At 38.2% G+C, this 20,170-nt stretch overlaps 1 protein-coding gene across 3 annotated transcripts in view; it reads right to left on the bottom strand.

Annotated features, from left to right (window-relative positions):
* Positions 1–19,204, bottom strand: part of MED17 (mediator complex subunit 17) — a 35,332-nt gene extending 16,128 nt beyond the window's left edge. For 2 of the 3 annotated variants that reach the window (XM_045818114.1, XM_045818113.1), the window contains exons 1-11: positions 18,795–19,204; positions 15,101–15,267; positions 12,915–13,134; positions 11,063–11,199; positions 10,635–10,719; positions 10,113–10,265; positions 9,068–9,198; positions 7,725–7,909; positions 5,532–5,669; positions 2,735–2,852; positions 838–997 (exon numbers count right to left, since the gene is read on the bottom strand). In XM_045818114.1, coding sequence (XP_045674070.1) covers positions 838–997; positions 2,735–2,852; positions 5,532–5,669; positions 7,725–7,909; positions 9,068–9,198; positions 10,113–10,265; positions 10,635–10,719; positions 11,063–11,199; positions 12,915–13,134; positions 15,101–15,267; positions 18,795–19,044 — 1,744 coding nt within the window. In that variant the 5' untranslated portion in view covers positions 19,045–19,204. The remainder of the gene's footprint in view (positions 1–837; positions 998–2,734; positions 2,853–5,531; positions 5,670–7,724; positions 7,910–9,067; positions 9,199–10,112; positions 10,266–10,634; positions 10,720–11,062; positions 11,200–12,914; positions 13,135–15,100; positions 15,268–18,794) is intronic. The other variant, XM_045818115.1, reaches the window with a different exon arrangement.
* Between the last annotated feature and the right edge of the window lie 966 nt (positions 19,205–20,170).

Below are 20,170 nucleotides of genomic sequence, written 5' to 3'. Positions count from 1 at the left end.
GGAAAGTCAAATGTCCTACATATTTTCAGAAAATCACCAACTGATTTTTTTCTAAAAGTATTTAATAATCCAATCATTCAGTGGGTTGGTTGATAAGATACTTAATATATAATGAAACTTAAATGTTCAGAATCAGGACAGGGAAGGATAAAAGTAAGATTATTCTGAATTGAGAAATTCGGGTTTTAATAAGGCTTTATTACTCAGGGAAGAATAGTGCATTTTTAAATTCTTATTGATAAAAATCTAGCAATACCAAGACTGCAGATTCACAAACTGTGATCCTGTGTGGAAGAATTTCTAATTGCCCATTCTTCCAAATATTTAGAGCAGGTATTAGAAAAGATCACTTCAAAACCATAAGCACTCCAAGTAAAATTTTCCACTAGACAATATGCGCAAGTGCCTATTAAAGTGACTGACTCATAGAAGGTGTTTAATAAAGCACCTTTCTCCTTTACCCATCCCTTTACCATCTTTCAGATCAGATACCATTGTTCCTAAATTTGCAGCAGTACATTTTTTTTAAATTTTAAGCAGTACATTTTAAAAAGCTCTTATCCATTAAAGGTTTTGAACTGCAGAACTAACAATGTTGATGACAGCTTCAAATGCTCTCCTAGGAATGTGTTGCAAGCAAACATTTTTTAATAACTACTAGGAGAAAAGTAATAATTTGTTGCTCTGAATAATAACAATAATCAGATAAATGTTCAGCATAGCTACTACATGACTCACTTATTGCAGAGATAAATTACTCTTGGCACAATGACCTATTAAAGCTAATTTAAGGCCACATTGCCAAAGGTCTCTTCTCATTCAAAGAAGTAAAAGTACCTGAAATAGCATAGTCACCACTTGGGGAGGCCACTGTTATAGCGGAGGCATTGCCAATGCTCTCTATGGGCCCCAGTCCCACGTGATTACTGAAACTCAGCACTTGCCAGCCCATAACCTTGGCTAGCTGCTGAACTGCATGCACCTGATGCTGTGACATCTGTGAATGAAAAAGGAAATGTTATTGACAACCAGCATAGATATTTACTTTGCAGTGACCTAACATGATCATGAACTTTTGGTGGGGTTTTTGCTGCCTAGTTCAGGAACCTATCTCATGTATGAGGAATCCTCCTCTGTGTGACTACTGGGGAGAGGGAGCAGGACCCCCCTTCCACTGCAGAACAGCCAATACTCGCTTCCCCTGTCTACTTGAGTATAAGCCCTGACCACTAACTGGAGATTCCCCATCTGGATCACTAAATGTGGAGTAACATTCAAAGTAGCAGGGCATGCTGAGTATCTTGTGTCCACCCTTCCAATCCCCTCTCTGTCCTACTCTGCCCTGAGAGCCTGACCTGTGTGGTTACGTTAATAGCTTTCTATGTCCCCTGGTTTCAGGTTGGGTTCACATAATGGGAGCTGGCAGGATGCAAGGAATAGAGTACAGTCATGGTGTTTATTCTCCTGGTACCTTCCCTGTGAGGCTGTTTAGGCTCGTTGTACCCAGTGAAAAAAGGCTGCTGGTCTTCTGAAGGTGGTCTGTTCTACATGGCTGTCCCCTTTAGGGTTCCTATTTGCCTGTCTCTCCTCTCCCCCTGTGGCCCTGTTGGCCTAGTTACATGATTACTACTAGCAGCAGATTACACACCTTCCCTGATGGTTCTCCTGTGTCCCCACCTTTGCAAATAGATCCTTAGTAAACAGACCCTCCTAAGTATGCCACATGATTCCTGTTGAGATCCTGACTGTGACACAGGCAATTTTAGAGTGCACTCTGCCACCAGCGGAGAAGGAAGTTCTGTCAGGGTGGCAATAGTGGCATTGCCTGGCTGTGGGTCTCACCATCTAGCTTCCTTTGATTCCTATCTATTTGCAAGTCTTGCTCTCTAGACTTTCCACTGATTCCAGGATCTACCCAGCAGCCTTCCAATACATTTCTCTGTGCACGTGTGCTTAAGTTGGTCAAGGCCATTTTTAGACGTAATCAACCAACAGCTGCCATACCTCTCAAATGCATTTTATTCACTTTGCACCAAAGAAGCAAGTCAGTGTAAAATATTATTGCTTTTAAGCGAGGATGGAGAGCATCAATATTTTTTAGAATTTTATGTGACAACATAGTATCTTACATTAGCATCTCAAAACCTACCCTTTTTCCTGTAAGTCAGTATTTCACTTGAGTCATCACAACTCCCCAAAGTTAATACAAACACTGCTATTACTTTATACTCATTAAAAGAAAAGTCTAGAAAGCTGTCCAGTGTCACAGAGCAAGTTTGTGGTAGAGGCGGGACTAGAACCAGCACGTTCCAGGCTGTCCCGCAATATGGGGAACTCTTTCACATGGCTTATGGTTAAAACATTGCACTTAATGTTACAAATAATGGTCACTATAGTTTTGACCTGATCTTGCTTTCTCTAGTTTTCTGGGGTTAATACTTCTTCACTATCATGTGGTCCTGGAGTGGCTGCAAACCTTAGCAAACATGAGAAATAAAGTTTGATAGTTTCAGAACTGATCTTTATCTTAAACACAAACTAAGTGGAAACAAAACTAGAACAGTTTATCAACACTTTCAACTAAACAACAGATTGTAAGATATGCTCCAGAAATAAGATGGCAGAAAACAGTGATTTCCTTTTTATAATTTACTGTACCTTACTTTTTAGACACTTTGTCCTTTAAATGGTTATGAGAGGAATGGGCACAAGACTTGTAGTCTGCAACCAGTACCTGAGACAGAAGGAAATCCTGCAGCTCCTGCTCCTGATGCGACAGTGTAATTACTCTACCATCTCTGTGTACGACTCGGATCTGCTCAACACCAATATTCAACTGCAGCTGAATGGACCTGTATAGACACACACACTAAAAGTCAGAAGTGTTCCAAATTACCTTATAAATGCCACAAACACTAAACCTTAACATCAAAGAAAAAACAGATGCTTCTGATGACCTATACCAGCTTCCAGGGGGTGGAGGGTTTTCTTAGGTTCAACTAGACCATCAGACTGGACTACCAGAAGCCACCCTGAGCACCAGTCCACTCAGAAGGACACAGGAGAGGAGCCGCAGCTTGCCAGCAGCCAGTGTCAGCTGCTCCTCTTTGGTGGCAGCCCCTGCACAAGACAGGTAGCTGTCAGCACACCAGCAGCACACTTTGCTAAATGAGATGTGGTCCACACAGGGTACACATAGCACCTGCTCTGACTCAGAAACTCACACCTAACAAGGGCCACGCTCTCTTGTAACAACTCCACAGGCAAAGTTTCCAGGGTCCTCACAAGAGACATGGCCCAATTTTAGAAGTCACCCCATCCATGGAAGCCCAAAGGCATTCCCTTCCCATATTTATAATTTGTCCCAGTCTAGATCCATTTTATTAATTTTAATTTTTTTTTCCATATGCAATGTTGCCCAGTAACACACAGATGGCATCTTTCCTTACCAGATTACTAGGGAACTAGAGTTAGAGAATTAACCAAAGGTCAAATTCTCATACAGAAAGGAAGAAGGTTTTGTTAACTCTTTGCCCTCTCCTGAAATAATCAGCAAGTCAGATTATGGACAGTATTAACTAGGCTTAGGTCACACAATGAAACTCAAAATACAGCCAATGAATAACATACAGATCACAACACTTTTCTAAACCAATGTACAAATTTTTAGCATATGACATGCACAAGAGACCCAAATTTCCCCAAATTGAATAATCTAAGTGAACGAATATATAGCATATATTTCCACATTTGACAGTGCCTCTGTTTTTCAACTTTTTTCTACAGTAAATATTTTGAAATATAATAGTTTGGCAATTATCTACATAAAATTGTAATTTTTTCAAATTAAAGTTTACCATTTCTTTCAAAGAAAATCACAATATTCAGAAGGCTCAAAAGAAAAGACTTATACATGAAATGAAAGTTTTTAATTTCTTTCTTTTTTAAATAAGAGTGTGAGGGAAGAGGAATTCTCACTATTGGTAGCATACTTGTGGCAACCACTTTGAAAAGCAACTTGGTAACAATTAGAATTTTAAATGCTTCATCTTTGGACATAGCAGTTACACTTGTGGGATTTTATCCCAGACATACTTGCACAGTTACAAGTTAATTTGCTGGCATGCAGCTAAAATGTTCATCAACAGAAGGTTGAAAAAGGCTCAGTACACACTGGAACAAAAGAAAGCTATGGAAAAGAATGAGGTGGATCTCTATGATAAGGAATATCACCAATATTATATTACGAAGTAGAAAAAGTACATTAATTAGTAATGATTGCTATTGGGGTGATGGAAATGTTCTGGAATTAGATAGTGATGATAGTTATGCAATATACTTTAAAACAGTGTATACTTTAATACAGTGAATTTTGTTATGCAAATCATCTTTCAATTTTTACAAAGCACACAATACTGTGTGGAAGAGGGTGCAGGTAGGATATATGTGTGTGTAAACACATAGACTTTCCTACAGGATGTGTAAGAAAGTCTTTTAAGTGCTTGCTTCTGGGGAATTCTAAAGTTGAATTACTTTCAACTTTAATTGGCATAAGATGGCCCCACCTATAACAGATGAGGAAAAGAGCATTTTACTACTCCCCTCTACTCCCTCACCCCTCCTGATTCTGTCAAAGCTGCATTATCACTTTCTTATAGATGTTTACAATGGGTCCCCTAACCATACTCCCATAGCTGTTTGATCTTAGTTCTAGATGTAAACAATTCAATGCTGAGAATTTTTTCTTTTCCTCTCCTTTGTGATCATGCTCTTTCTTAACTTTTTACAATGGAGAATTTGAAAAACAATCAAAAGTAGAGTATATATAATGAAAGCCAATGGCCCCATCACACAGACTTAACAGTTAAAAATGCATGCCAAACTTTTTATTTGTGTTGGCATGCACCTACTCTCCCACCCTGCCCCCGCAAATCAGTTCATTATTTTCTCAGGTGTAAGGAAAGAAAACCATTAGCTTCACTCCACCGTCTGTTCCTAGAAGTTTCAAGACTAATTTCCTTGCCACTGTGTACTCTTTTGTCTTCTGTATTTGATCTTTTACATCATGCTCATCTATTATTCTTTATTTTTAAGAAACAGTACATAAAAACCTTCAGGTCAAAAAAGAGCATTATAAATATATTACAGTCCCCTACTCCTGAGGGTGGTGACTATTTCGAGGTGTGCTTTGCTGGCTGGGAAGTCTCTGTGACTAGTTAGGTCTCACCAAGTATGGCAATTTTCTGCTCCAGGCTGAAGCTCCTTTTTTACCACAGCCCAATATATGGGCTTAAATATGTGATACTTACCTAATATAAAGGAGCTTAAATATGTGATACTTACCTAATAGAAACTATTTTAGACATTCTTACCTCACACTCTTAGAAACACTCTACAGTTGATATAATTTATTGGAATGTTATGCCGCCTTAGCAAATAAACCCCCAAATCTTGATGAAATCACTCAGCAAACATCAATACATAAAAAGCAACTTAACATATTTAAAGGAATAACTTAATTTTTTACTTACTTGCATATTTGTTCATAACCTTGTGATGTAATTAAAACTTTCACACTGGATTCATAAACATCATTAATATTGGACCAGTGAGCCTGTATCTGAGGATCCTCGATGCGACTGGCTAAGCTATCAATGGTTGCAGCAGTTCTTTTAAAGAAAAGAAGTAAAAATTTTTTAAAGTCCATCATATAGATAGAATAGTAAGATTATAAATCATATAAATTTTATGGATGTTTGAAAACCAGATGACTACTTTTTAAAAATGCCACCATTTATGCCCTGACTGGTGTGGCTCAGTGGACTGAGCGCCAGCCTGCGAACCAAAAGGTTGCAGGTTCAATTCCCAGTCAGGGCGCAGGCCTGGGTTGCAGGCCAGGTCCCCAGCAGGGGGCATGCAAAAGGCAAACACACACTGATGTTTCTTGCCTTCTCTTCCTCACTTCCCCTCTCTAAAAATAAATTTAAAAATCTTTAAAAAATAAAAATATAAAAATACCACCATCTGCAAAGTAAATATTTTAAAGCAAAGTCAGCTGTTATAAGGTCTTGAGGCAACTGAGAAATAATAAAATAAATCATGAAATATTCACATAATAGGATATATTAAAATATCTTTGAAGTCAGGGTATAAAATTTTATGATCCCAGATTTGATTTTAAAAAAAGATATACAAGTCCTGAAATACAGGGTGGGCAAAAGTAGGTTTATCGTTGTGAGTACACGAAACCACACCTTATTCTTGTGTTATTGTTTATTAATTATTGTACTATCTTTCATATGAATAATCGTAAACCTACTTTTGTCCTATCCTGTAAGACAAATGATCCTGTTAAGAGACCCTGCTGTGTATGGTATCATACAGAGGGGGTTCATAAATTGGAAGATTATTTCAATACTTAGGGGAAAAAGGGAACATTTTTAAAGCTTTATTGCTTCCAAGACTATAACTACTACTCTGAAATGTGTAATGATTCTAAAGGTAGCTATTTCCATTCCCCTTATGAATTTCAGGGAACATTTAACTTTGTGGTCAATCAGAAATTTGCAAAATTAACAATATAATCAAATTAACAGCTTTTATAATTAAAATATACAGATGAAAAGTAACAGTAACCTACTATATACTATTTTATTGTATGTAAGGAACTTCTATATACACTATTTAACATGAACCTAAACCAGGCTCCTATACTCCCTGAGGAGTAGAATGAGGACCATAGATTATATTTAACTTGCCCAAAGTTACTTAGCAAGTGGCTGAACCCTGGGTTTAAACATATCTTTTACCCTCAATCCCTTACTCTTTTCACTCTATCTGCTGTCTTCTCTAACACGTCTTCCTAATTTGTTTACTAAAATTGGAAGGACCTAAGTTTCCATTCTAAGACTACAAACTAACATGCTAATAAAACCATGATTGTATTAACAGGAAAAAACTGATAATCAAAAGTAATAAAATATCATCCACAGAACAACTGTGTGACTACACCCAAAATTCTGAACACTGTCTAGACAATTATGAATGAAGTAAAAACAGACCTTTTCACTAAGTACCAATAACAAAATAGAAGAACACCCTTCAACATTTGAACAAGATATATTTAGGTCCAATCATGACAAGTTCATTTGTATAGGAGAAAAGAAAATGAGCTTTGGAGTTGCACAGACCTGGGCAGAAATCCTGACTTTGCTACCTTTTAGCTGTGTAACCTTGAGCGAGTTGCACAATTTCTCTAAGCCTCAATCTTCTCATCAAAAAAAAAAAAAAAAAAGGGTTAACACTATCTACCTCAGAGAAAAAGAATTACATAAAGTCAGCATGTGCAGAAGTGCTTTTTAAAGTCCTACAATGTGTGACAACCAGAAAGCATAAAAAGCTTCAAAAAGAGATTTTAATCAGTTCAGGAATAAGTATCTCATGGATACTGAAGAACGTATGTGTTGGAAGGTACATTCCTAGTCAGTCATCTTCCACAACTGCAGTGCCATGTCAGTTATGTGTTAGTGGACCTCAGTCTTCCCCAAACTTGACAGGACCATTTACCACCACAAGCTCTTACACTGTAGCCACCTGCCTCTCCCTGGAAGAAAAGGTTAAAGCATGCCCAAAAGAACATATGTGAGATGACTAATAAAGGGAATAAAGGCTACAATTTCAAACACAAAACAGAAACAAAACCAAGTAACTGTGTTCATCCTTACCTACTTCTCAGAAAAATATGCTTTGCTTGTTTAATTATTTTTTCCAGAAGTCCTTCACTGGACTGCAATGAATTAATTTCATTTTTATCAAAAGCTTGAGGACCGGAAAGTCTCATTCTCTTGTGGCCGAAAGGTGCACTTGCTGGATGAGGCATCGTGATGGAACTCAAGGTCTGCTTATGAAACTGGACCAAGAACAGTTGTTATAAACCACCAGTACCCGCAGATTAAATACCACACAGTACTCAAAAAGCAGCTCCCATTCTGGAAACATAAAAGCAACGGACCTGAACCATACATGGAGGCAGATACATGCTACACTTACACAGATGGTACACTTACATCTTGGTACACAGATAAATGCTAGCACTTACCAGGCCATGTATTAGGCAAGCTCATAAAAAGAAGCATCCCTCTCAAGCTGCCCCCCTCCTTTTTTAAAAAAAAATTTTATTTATTTATTTTATTTTATTTATTTTTATTTATTTTATTTATTTATTTTTAGAGAGAGGAGGAGAGAGGACGAAAGAGAGAGAGAGAAATATCAGTGTGCCTCTCGCATGCCCCCATTTGGGGACCTGGCCTACAACCTTGGCATGTGCCCTGACTGGGAATCGAATGGGTGGCATTTCAGTTTGTGGGACAATGCCCAACTCACTGAGCCATGCCAGCCAGGACTCAAGCTATTATTTTTATTTAGAAGTTTTAAAGTACAAAGCCAAATATTCTTCAATAAGACTCATGATAGAACACATGTGATCAATAGTTATTCCACTACTCCCTAGACCAGAGGTTCCCAAACCTGACTACCTAACAGAACTCCCTGAGGACCTTGAAAAGAATACTGATTATTATACCATCATAAACAACTGAACCAGATTTGGGGATGAGGCAGCGGAGGCTGGAGTATATACTTCTCAGGGGATTTTGAAATTGGCCTAAACTATGAACCAGCACTCTGGAAACACAGTTCTAGATGACCTGTAAATAGAACATGTCCTGAAGTAACAGAACTATCCTGTTCACAGGCTCTGGAAAGACATTTTCCCTGATCACCCAATCAGAATCACTTTTCCTTGTGCACCTTTTAGCATGCGTTTCTTATACCTCATTATAAAACTTGTGGTATTTTTTTTTACCACTAGAAACTAAGCTAGGGAACAAAGACTGTATTCTGATCACCTCTGCATTCCGTCAACATATAGGAAAAATCTTTCACATCACATGAAGTGAAAGTCGTTATGTGAAGAATGAGGACTTGGTAGAGGGGGGCTCGTGTATATTCACCGTCCTGGATATGCTTACCACAACACAAACACAAACACAAATATATATTTCGTTACCTCTCTAATCAGCAGATGCAAGTTATGCTCTAGGACATAAAGGTGATCCTCCGGACTTTGCCTCTCAGTAGCAGATTTTTGAGATTTCTTATCATTTGAGGAATGGCACAAAGAAATAGATAACTGTAAGCCTATTTATAAAAAGAAGATATAAATAACAGATATGAATAACTTCAAGTATGAAAAGGCACAACCTGTCTTTATAAAGTATAATCAAAGCCCATCCTCAAAAGATGCATTCTAAACCTAAAGAAACTTCATGATTAACATTTTTACCTCCAAATGAATGACTATTCATAAATGTAATAAACTACCATGTATATTAACAATTCAAATTCTGTTGACTTACTGACCTTGAGCTGTGGCTAAAGACAAGTGAACAAAAGCTATATTTTAATTAATTTGTTTTATCTTTCCTTTAAATTAAAAAAAAAAAAAAACCTTAAAAAAATAACCAAGTTGGTATCTGGTTTTAAGTCTTAGTAACTAGGAGAGAGATACTTTGCTCCCATGAGAACCAAGATGAAAATTCTCCTAAAACTCACTCCCTTGACAAGCTCTAAGATGCTGTTCAGAATTTATGTAAAAAACGAGTGCACAGCTAACTAAAATTGATCTCCAGGGGACATTTAACAGCTTTTTAAAAATATTACAATCTAATTTCCAAAAATTTAGAAATATGGGTGCTTAATAGATTAAGCATTTTCTAATTGACATGTCATTTAGACAATAAGGCGAAAATCCCTGAAAAATCTTCCACAAATGGCATTCATTAGCACAGACACCTCAGAACAAATGCTGTTGAATAATGGCCTTGCTAGTGCAAATGTGAACACATACTACTTAAAATCTGCAGTTCCACTACTTGGGACACACACTTAGCAGTGCAGTTGGTGTTGCATGCTTCCCCAGCTGCCCTTATGAGCAACATACTACCTCTCAGCTCTTACTATTCCTTCAACACACCCAACTAGCTATCCCTTATTCCTGTAGCCCAAACCAGAAAGTCTCATTTATAAATCTCAAAAGGGTTGGCTGCTCTTACTTGGAAAGGGCTGAGAGATAATCTGGTTTTTCACCACAATGTGAGGGATCTGTGATTTAATTTGAACAGCTTCCCGAGAGAGCTGTGCAAAAATTTCTTTACACAAGAGAACATTTTGTGCTGCTTCTAATTTTGTCTGCCAATGTGGGGAACCTGAAAGACAGAAGATATATATAGACATATACATATAAATTATCTAAGTATATTATGTATTAACTAGCTTAAATGGTGATTTAAATATACATGACAGAAGTTCAGAAAACATTATATCATAGCATATTCTTTCCAAAATATAAAAATTATTACTTCTATTACACAAAGAAAACTGGTAAATAAGTTCAATTTTTTAAAAAAGATCACACAGCTATTCACTAATGATTAATTAACAAATTATATGTAGCACATTTCTAATTGTTCTTACTCCAAAATATCTACTTTTTTCTACCGATTACTTATCTTTAGTTTATGTGTACATGTATGCTCAGTTAAGACTAAAAGTTAGATGACAGAACATAACTATACCTGGTTTGGATTTGGGCAAAGGTCGTTTGAAAAGGTTAACTGTGCCAAGATCACCTATGTCTGGAGCCTGTTTTTGAATGGAAACCTATGTGACAATAAAAACATGCGCACAGATGTTAGCACATTAGCTTCTGGGCTATTAATAAGAAATTACTTGAAAAATACTCTGGCCCCAGCTGGTGTGACTCAGTGGATTGAGTGCCAGCCTGTGAACTGAAAGGTGGCAGGTTTGATTCCCATTCAGGGCATATGCCTGGGTTGAGGGCCGGATCCCCAGTAGGAGGGTGCGCAAGAGGCAAGAATACACTGATGTTTCTCTCCTCTCCCTCCCTTCCCCTCTCTCTAAAAATAAATAAAATCTTAAAAAAACATAAAGTGAAAATAAAATAAAATCTTAAAAAAAAAAAGACAAATACTCTGGCAAATACCTTGATGTATGCAGACCCCTCTAAATCACTAGGAATTTGAACATCAAGGGGACAGTAATCTTCAGGTATCTTCTTATCCAGATCAATATCTGTATTCTTTATTACTTCAAATGTACCATGATGGGGAAAGAGAGATCCTAGTAGGGTATTAAAAATAGGAAAATAAAAAGCAGTCTACACATTTAACATACATTATTAAGTATATATTTCTCATCTATATCACTGAATCATAAATTAAGGTCCCACTAAAACACGTATTTTGGGGGGAAAGGGCAAGGGGTGCTGAGCAAAGGGAAGAAAGGAAGCAAGTTATTATTTAACTTAAAAAAATAACACTTCTTCATTTAATGCTATCATTATAACATGAACCTCATGGACTATCTGAATTGTTTTATTCCAATGGAGTTTGGGTAAAATAAATGTACCTCCTGAGATTTAAATCTTGGAGATTCAGTACTTCCGGAATGTAGCCTCTATAACAAGGCTGCAGCTGAAGTGTTCTGAATCCAGCAAGAGAAGGACTAAAGGATAGTGGGTGCACTTTCTTCAAGCAGTTCCTAGATTTTTACATGATATCTTTTTGTTCAGTGTAAAAATTCTGATAAGTTGTTTTGGCTGCTGAATTATGTGAAGAGTGGGTGGTTTAAAAGTAACTGCTGTTTTATAACAAGGGAAGATGATCGAGGTCTTCTTGCAATCAGACACAAACGTAATCAAATTCTTTTATAATCATGGGCGACTGTCCCATAGCAAGAAATTAGGTAAAGTATTTGTACAGAATTGTTTGTTGGAAAGAACTTACAATGTCTAGAGCCAGAAAGTACAGCTTCTACAGATGGCCAAATAAACTGTAAAAATGTCTTTGTCATCTTGAATTCATCTATGTAATGGGATTTTTGTCTTCAGAATTCGAAATTTCCCAATTCACTGATTAGTGCTGAGGCACACAGTCCTCCTCTATTTGACTAACCACCTCAACCTACCTTCCTTTAGTTTTAGAACAACAATAACTTGCTCTGGCAAGTGAATCACTTTAAAATATTGATCTACTATTATTATTTCAACAATCACAGCCAGGGCTCCTTGCTTTACCCCCTAGCATTCAAAGCTTTTACCCCATTAAGCTGTGAATCTTATAAACTTTTATTGTGTACTTCCTCTGAATGCACTTCAGCAGCTTTAAGACACTACAATAAACGCCTTGAGAACCCTGCTTTTATAGTTCAACAATAAAGAAATATATACCAAAAGATATGAATTTAAGATCATCAAACTTTGGTATATTCCAACAAAGTATTCAATACATTTCTTGCAGCCTTGGTTAATGGGAAAAAAGGCAGGCAAGGTGTTTTCACCATCCTCTCTCTTCACCCAGTTTAGCAGACTGAAGGGAGAAAAAAAAGAATAAGAAATAATAGAAATGCTTCTTTTCTCCTTTCATGCCCAGATTTTAAGGGTTACAGGTAAGCCCCTAACTGCAGAGTCCAGTCCCTCCTCCTTATTTCTGACAAAAATGTCTATTATAGTTCAGAGTGTGTTAGCACATAAGCCCTACCTCTGAACTTTCCATTAAATGTATCTAAAAGGTTTTCAAAATGAATATAAACTATTTATATATATTTATATGAGGCTGTAAGAGTAATTTTAGCTTCTTCAGGCTTATGTGTACAGAAATTAAAACTTCAAAAACAAAGTAAAGGACAAAGAAAAAAACAAAAAAGAAATGAAAACTTCAACATGTAACTGAGAAACAATATATTATAGGAGAATATGTAGTATTATAATCAACTCTGTATAGTTTTTTTTTTTGACAAACTATGGTCTAAGAGCAGTTGTTAACAATAACCTATACCTGCACTTCTGTAGCTGAGATCTCCAAGGATTTTATCTCCAACTTTTCTAAGTTTCCAGTGTTGCCTTAATCTCAAAAGCTCAGAGTTGAAGTCTCTTTGTAGCTTATTTTCCTGATTTTCCGTAACCGACTTAGTCAGTCTCTCTGCCCCCTTCAAGAGGATTTGTGCTGCTCCAGCAAGTGACTTCTTTTTAGAGATCAACTGCAACGTCTGAGGATTCTATCAGAAACAATCCAATGGGGTAGTTCTGTATTATTTTTAAATGATTGGAAAATTACACATTTTTTAAATAATAACATACCTACTCAAGAAATTTAGAAATTAAAGCAAAGAGAAGAAGGGAAAAATACACACAATACGGTCATGTTTTTAAAAAAACCTCAACCTAGCCCTGGCTGGCATAGCTCAGTGGATTGAGCGCGGGCTGCGAACCAAAGTGTCACAGGTTTCGACTCCCAGTCAGGGTACATGCCTGGGTTGCAGGCCGTGACCCCCAGCAACTGCACATTGATGTTTCTCTCTCTCTCTTTCTCCCTCCCTTCCCTCTCTGAAAATAAATAAATAAAATCTTAAAAAAAAAAAATCTCAACCTATTTCTTTGGTCAACTCAGATAAAGACTTATGTTAAACCAAACCACCACAGTGGACTACCAATCAGAACTGACCACTGCATCAACTCTGCCCAGCCTGGGGTAGTTCCCTCCCCTTGTGTACTGCCATTCTTCTCCTGGGTACTGACACTTCCCACTCCCCACCCACGTGCACACTCTTTTGTGGCCCTCATTAAACTTCTGATTAAGATATATAATCTCTACTCGAATGTAAACTATAGATGGCAGAAACCACTATATTCACAGACCTAGAACAATGCCTGGTTCATTATATTTGATTTAATGAATAAATGAGTGACTCTGCTAAGTACAGCTGTAAAATTACCTTGTATTATAGCAAGCTACCTCAGAGCCTTTCAAATTAACACTGAAACCATGCCACGTTAATAGTAATGTACTTCAATGAATGCCAATTTTTGGAAAACTGATGAGAAATCAAAATGTATGTGTTGTATATGCATACATAAATATCCACAGTCACACCAATTTGTATACTGCATTAATTAGACATACTTCCAAATACAAAGTTTCTTGGCTGTAAGAGTCAAAGTCATGAAGTTTCAGGACAATGTCACAACAATCTTTTGATCATATTAGGGAACCTAATTCTGTCCTTGAAGAGCTCAAGAAATTCTTGGCAACCCCTTTGTGGGAAAAGCACAGAGGTGGAAAAGGTGGGTTATGAGTGAGGTGCTGGAGGTCTCAGTTTGGCTCTCTAACCACTGGCTTTACTGCAACCTGAGCACATCCCTGATCTCTCCGGGCCTTGGTTTTCTCTCCTTAAAATGACGGAAGCATGCTTAATGATCTCTAAGAAGTCTACCAAAGCAATGTTTCCAGGTTCTGAAACTACTGCCATGTGAGCAATTACATTCACTTAATTTTATTTATAAATGGAGTCTTACAACAATTACTCCCTCTCCATGCCACTGACTTGATGCTTGTTTCCCTTAAAAACCTTCTCAGCTGGCCTCCCTGACTTCAGACTCTTCATTCACCAATTCACCACCCTTTTGCCACCTCCCTTTCATCTTCTAATGTTCAAAGCTTGAATGTACTCTTCATTAGATCTCAGTAAATTTACCTTGCTTTCAATATCCTCCTCCACAACTCCGCCTTTCTAATTTTTCTAACAAGACCCTAAAAAGGAAGCGAGGGGATTAGAGGGGAAAAACTGATACTTAGAGAAAATAATTTATTCAAGGTCACCGGGCTAGTGAGGGTATAGGCAAGATTTGAACCCAGATCTGTCTGACTCCAAAGCCATTTTATCATCACATTTTTGTTATAATAAATTATAAACCAAGCATGAAGGCTCTAAGAATTTGTTAAGATTTGGGAAACTTTAAAGTATTACTTGTATATTATTAATGAAACTTAACTCTCTCGAGGGTCAGAGGTATATTAATGAAATAGGAGATGTAATTTTATGCTTTTCTTTTGAACCAGTCTTTAAACCTTCAGCTTGACTTAATTTTACATGAAAGGAAAAGGGAACCATAAGCACACAAACTAAAAAATGATCCCGAGACTTAACAAAATGACACCATTCTTCACATAAAGCCCCAAAATACCTGTTTTGGAGGAAGTCCATCCTGAGAAACAGGATCAAGGGTCATAAATTTTTTATCCCTAACAATACTGAGAACATCATAGAGGACACACATCTCTGTCAGAGCACTTCTCAAATTGTTCCTCACTGAGTCCCAAGGCCAAAGAGAAGGCTGAAATTTTACCAACCCTAAAAGAAAGAAAAAATACACCAATATTAGTTAAGATGAATAAAAGATAGAAACCTCAACCAGAGGTTTTAAAGTACTAAAAGAATAATAAATTTTATTTCAAAATTGTATCCTATTTTTTATGCCCTAAGAATCCTGAAACACCAATTCAAAAGAATCAATGCACCCCAATGTTCATAGAAGCACAATTTATAATAGCCAAGTGTTGGAAGCAACCTAAGTGCTCATCAGTAAATGAATGGATCAAAAAACTATGGTACATTTACATGATGGAATACTACACAGCAGAAAGAAAGAAGGAACCCCTACCCTTTGCAACAGTATGGATGGAACTGGAGAGCACTGTGCTAAGTGAAATAAGCCAGGTGGTAAAAGACAAATACCATATGATCTCACCTATAAGTGGAACCTAATCAACAAAACAAATAAGCAAGCAAAATATAACCAGAGACACGGAAATAAGAAACAAGCTGAGAGTAACCAGAGGGGAGGAGGGAAGGAGATAACAGAGGAAAGAAAGGGAAGGGTCATCAAGGAACATGTATAAAGAAAGGACGCATGGACCTTTAAAGCCAAAGGGGGTAAGTGGTGGCAGGAAAATGGAGACAACTGTACTTGAAAAACAATAAAAAATATTGTGCCCTCTTTTATCCCTATGCCGTTCGCTCTTTCTTGAATCTTTGTTAACATTTAGGTTAGCATTCCTACAATGTTAAACCCAATATGGTACCTAATTTCCATTGGTTAAATCTAACATTACAACATGATAGGTAGGCATTCAAATAGTTTTTTAAGTTTATACAGACCTTTTTAAAACCTCTTTTTTCTAGCTTTTAACATGTGAATAAGTAATCATAGAGAATTTTCAGAATACAGAAAGGTACAAAAATAAAAATAACCTATAATGGTAGCATTCAGCTATTAAACACTATTAATGCATCTTCCAATTTTTAAATTTTTTTAAAGATTTTATTTATTCATTTCTAGAGAGGGAAGAGAGGGAGAAAGAGAAAGAGAGAGAGAGAGAAACATCAATGTGCGGTTGCTGGGGGCCGGGCCCTGCAACCCAGGCATGTTCCCTGACTGGGAATCGAACCTGCGATACTTTGGTTTGCAGCCTGCGCTCAATCCACTGAGCTATGCCAGCCAGGGCACAATTTTTTAATTTTTAAAAATTTACTTTTAAAATTAAATTTCATGAACATATGGTTCCTGTATAGAGTTCAAACAACAGAGGGTTATAGTGTAAAAGGTAAAAGTGTTCCTTTATTCTCCACCCCTAATTCTTTCCCATCCTGGAAGGTAATCACTATTAACAGGGTGTAACTGTTTATATGTTTTTCTATGCATTTACATACATATTCTCCCATATTTCTATTACTTGATTTTCCCTACTCTATTCTATTTTACATATATCTATAGCTTAGGGGAGACATCTCTTTCCCTGGCACAGAGGCCAGAAATAAATGTCTTCTATAGCTACTCCTTTTTTCTTTTTTAAAGATTTTATTTATTTTTTTTAGAGCTAGGAAAGGAGAAAGAGAGGGAGAGAAACACTTATTTGAGCTAGAAACACTGATTTGTAATAGGGACCAAATCCACAACCCAGGCATGTGCCCTGACTGGGAATTGAACCAGTGACCTTCCGCTCTGTGGTATGAAGCCCAACCTACTGAGCCACACTGGTCAGGGACCCACTCTATATGTTTTAAAGATACTTCCATATCAGCACAGATAGATCTACTTCATTCTTTTAATACAGTATGACTGAAGTATGGCTCTACAATAAATTTAACCGTTCCTATTTACTGGACATGTAAATTGGTTCCAACAATGCTAGTAATAGTAAACATCTTAAATGCACATTTGTGTACATGTACAACGTTTTCTGTAGATTAAATTTTAACCATAATATTAGTGGGTCAAAAGAGAGGCACATTTAGCCCCTGGTATAGCTCAGTTGGTTGGGCATCGTCCCAAGGACAGAAAGGCTTATTAATTGTTGGTCGCAGCACAAGTCTGGGTTGCCAGCCAGCCAGGTTCTAGGTTGGGGGTGTGGGAGAGGCGACCCATTGATGCTTCTCTCCCTTCCTTCCTCCTCTCTAAAAATATATAAAGTCTTTTAAAAAGAGTGATGCACATTTAAAAATCTTGACACATACTGAATCGCCAAATTGTCTTCCAGAAAGGCTCTATCAATTCACATTCCCAACCTAGATATTGACAACCTTTTAAATTTCTGCTACTCTTATGCATGAAAATAGTATCTTTATGATGCTGAGTTTGCCTCTCCCTACTAGTGAGATCTGAAGTCTTTCCTCTGTGAGTTGACTGTTTCTCCCTTTGGCCTATTTTCCCAGTAAGTTGTATTTTTCTTTCCAGGCTGAATATGAGCCTGGAAAGGCTCATATGAACCACTGGTGTGTCATAGATGTTGCAAATAATTTTCCCAGCCTGTCACTTATTTTTTGTTTGTTTATAGCCTCTTTTTCCATTATTATTTTAAAATTTTATGTAATTAATATATATTTTCCTTTACAACTTGCATTTCCTATCTTGCTTAAGTTTCTCCTACTCTCAGTTATGTGATTGTAACATCATTCCAATATTTTGTTTCATTCTTTTCATTTGTATTTCAATCCTTGTGTAAAAAACTTTTGTGTGAGGTATGAGGTGGTACTTACTTTTGATTCCCAAATGGATCAATTGTCTTAAGACCATTGGCTTGAAATTCCATCCTAAAATTCCCATTTATACAGGGTCTGTCGCCCGTAACTAAATCAAGAATTGTATTTTTTTTACCCTCGACAGTTGTAAAAATCCCCAAACCACTCCAACTTTTCCTTCAATTCTCTAATCTTCCTCCTTCTAGTTTTGTTTTCCATTTACTATCTAGCATCCTGAGTAATCTTTTTAAACAAAATCATCTGTCTACTTAAAATCTTTCCAAAGCTTTCAGTTGTCCTTATGATAAATGCCAAATGCTTATCCTGGCCTATTGGCTCTACACGATTTGGCCTCTGCCTACGTCTTAAACCTTACCTCGTACTCCAATCAATACAGACTTCTTTTCAGTAGGTGTTCCCATCAACATTCACATTGCACAGAGCAACAAAGTCAGTCGCTCACGCTCACAGTTAAAAAGTGGCAGAGACTAAATGTGAACTATAGGGTTCCTAACCAGTGCGCCAAGTGACGAAAGCTCCATTAAAAACGTATTTAAACACTTCACCAGTAACTGTCTCAAACTCTCCAACTCAAGAAAACCTGCAGAAAGATACGAGTATTGAGTCAAGCAGTGCCCTCAGTCGTCCACATATTTAAGAGAGACAGAGAGAGAGAGAGAGAGCGAGCGCGAGCACACAATTACTCCTCTGCGCGGGTGCTACTTTCATAGAGGCGTGTTACTTTCAAAAATACACACAGCATCTCACCTACCACAGAAGAGGTAGAGTGACATTTCTCGGGCGGGTACCGGGACTCCTGGACCCGCTCGGTAGACTCAAGCAGCACACCTGGGCCTTACCTTCCTCGTCGTCCTGGTCCGCGCTGGACCCGGTACCCGCCCAGTCCTGCGCATCGCCTTCGGCGCCCGCCGCCTCCTCCTCCTCGGAGCCCGAACCCTGGCTGAAGTCGATGCGCTGGGCCAGACGCGCCAGGTTCTGGGACATGGACAGAGGCTGCAGGTACGTCTCAGTGCCATCCAGGCCCACCTCCTGGACCTGCTTCTCACAGGCCGATTCGATGCTGATCCGCACGGCGCGCACCCCAGACATTCTGGCGGCGCGGGCGAGGAGGCAACACCCCCGCAGGAACCAAAAATCTAGATAAGAACAGAAGCGCCTCCGCAGTTCCCGGGAACGTAGGAAGTGCCTTGCCACCGCGGGCCCTCAGAAAAGCAGGCGCGGACTCTAGGCCGGAAACGAAGCTGCGGGCCCAGCAATTTTCCCAGAATGCACTGCAGGACCCTCCGGGCTCCAAGTCTACAGGAAGGCACTTGATGAAGCGCGGGCGCTGGGGCCTTCCGGTCCAGAACTTCCGGCGAATCCCGGAGCGGCACCGGGAAAAACATCAGGCTGCTGGAGGCGTGTAAAGTAGCGAGGACGTGGGTGGGGAGAAAATTCCCGGTTCGGTAGTATAGAGATGCTGGTCCCTAGCATGTCTGCATTTTAAATGTTACTTGTTTGAAAGTCGTGGAGGAAGGAAAGCTGGAGAAGACCTGAAAGATGTAGGAGAAAAGGAATGAATGGCTCCCTGGATATTAGCGATAAGAGCTCCTCTGGGAATGCTGAGATCTGAGGGCTTACACCTAGAGTAGAAACATGTCTGAAAGGGTTATAAAATAGGGTGCAGTTTGAGGAAAACAATTAATTTGTTTATTACTAGTTAAAATTACACTTCATAATTAGTTTATCTTTTGCTTTCCCATTAGTTGTAAATAACACGATGGCGACTATCTCCAACAAGCATAATAGACACTAGCATGTAATATGCGCTTAATACATATTTATTTTATGCCTGAGTGACTGAGAGTAAGTAATATTTAAAAGATTAAGAGGCAGTGGCCCTGGCAGGGTAGTTGATTGGAGCGTTGCTGGGGATAAGCCAAAATTGTGAGTTCCATATACCCATAGTCAGGACACACAGGGGAGCCAACCGATGAATAGCATGAATAAGTGGAACAACACATTGATTTCCCTGTTTCTCTCTCTTCCCTCCCCCTTCCATCCTCTCTCTGCGTTTCTTCCCTCTCCCTGTCCCACCCCTTCTCCCCTACCCGCTTCCTTTCCATCTCTCTAAATCAATTAAAAAAGAAAAAGAAAAAAGAAGCAGTGGTATAACTTCAGTCTCTGAGTCCCCAAGAAAGTATTTCATTAGTAATAGTTCTGCCAGGGAAGATGG

Source organism: Phyllostomus hastatus, unplaced genomic scaffold, assembly GCF_019186645.2.
Source record: "Phyllostomus hastatus isolate PE091 unplaced genomic scaffold, TTU_PhHast_1.1 phas_scaffold_317, whole genome shotgun sequence".
NCBI classification, from domain to species: domain Eukaryota; kingdom Metazoa; phylum Chordata; class Mammalia; order Chiroptera; family Phyllostomidae; genus Phyllostomus; species Phyllostomus hastatus.
This window is presented reverse-complemented; position numbering and strand designations above follow the sequence as displayed.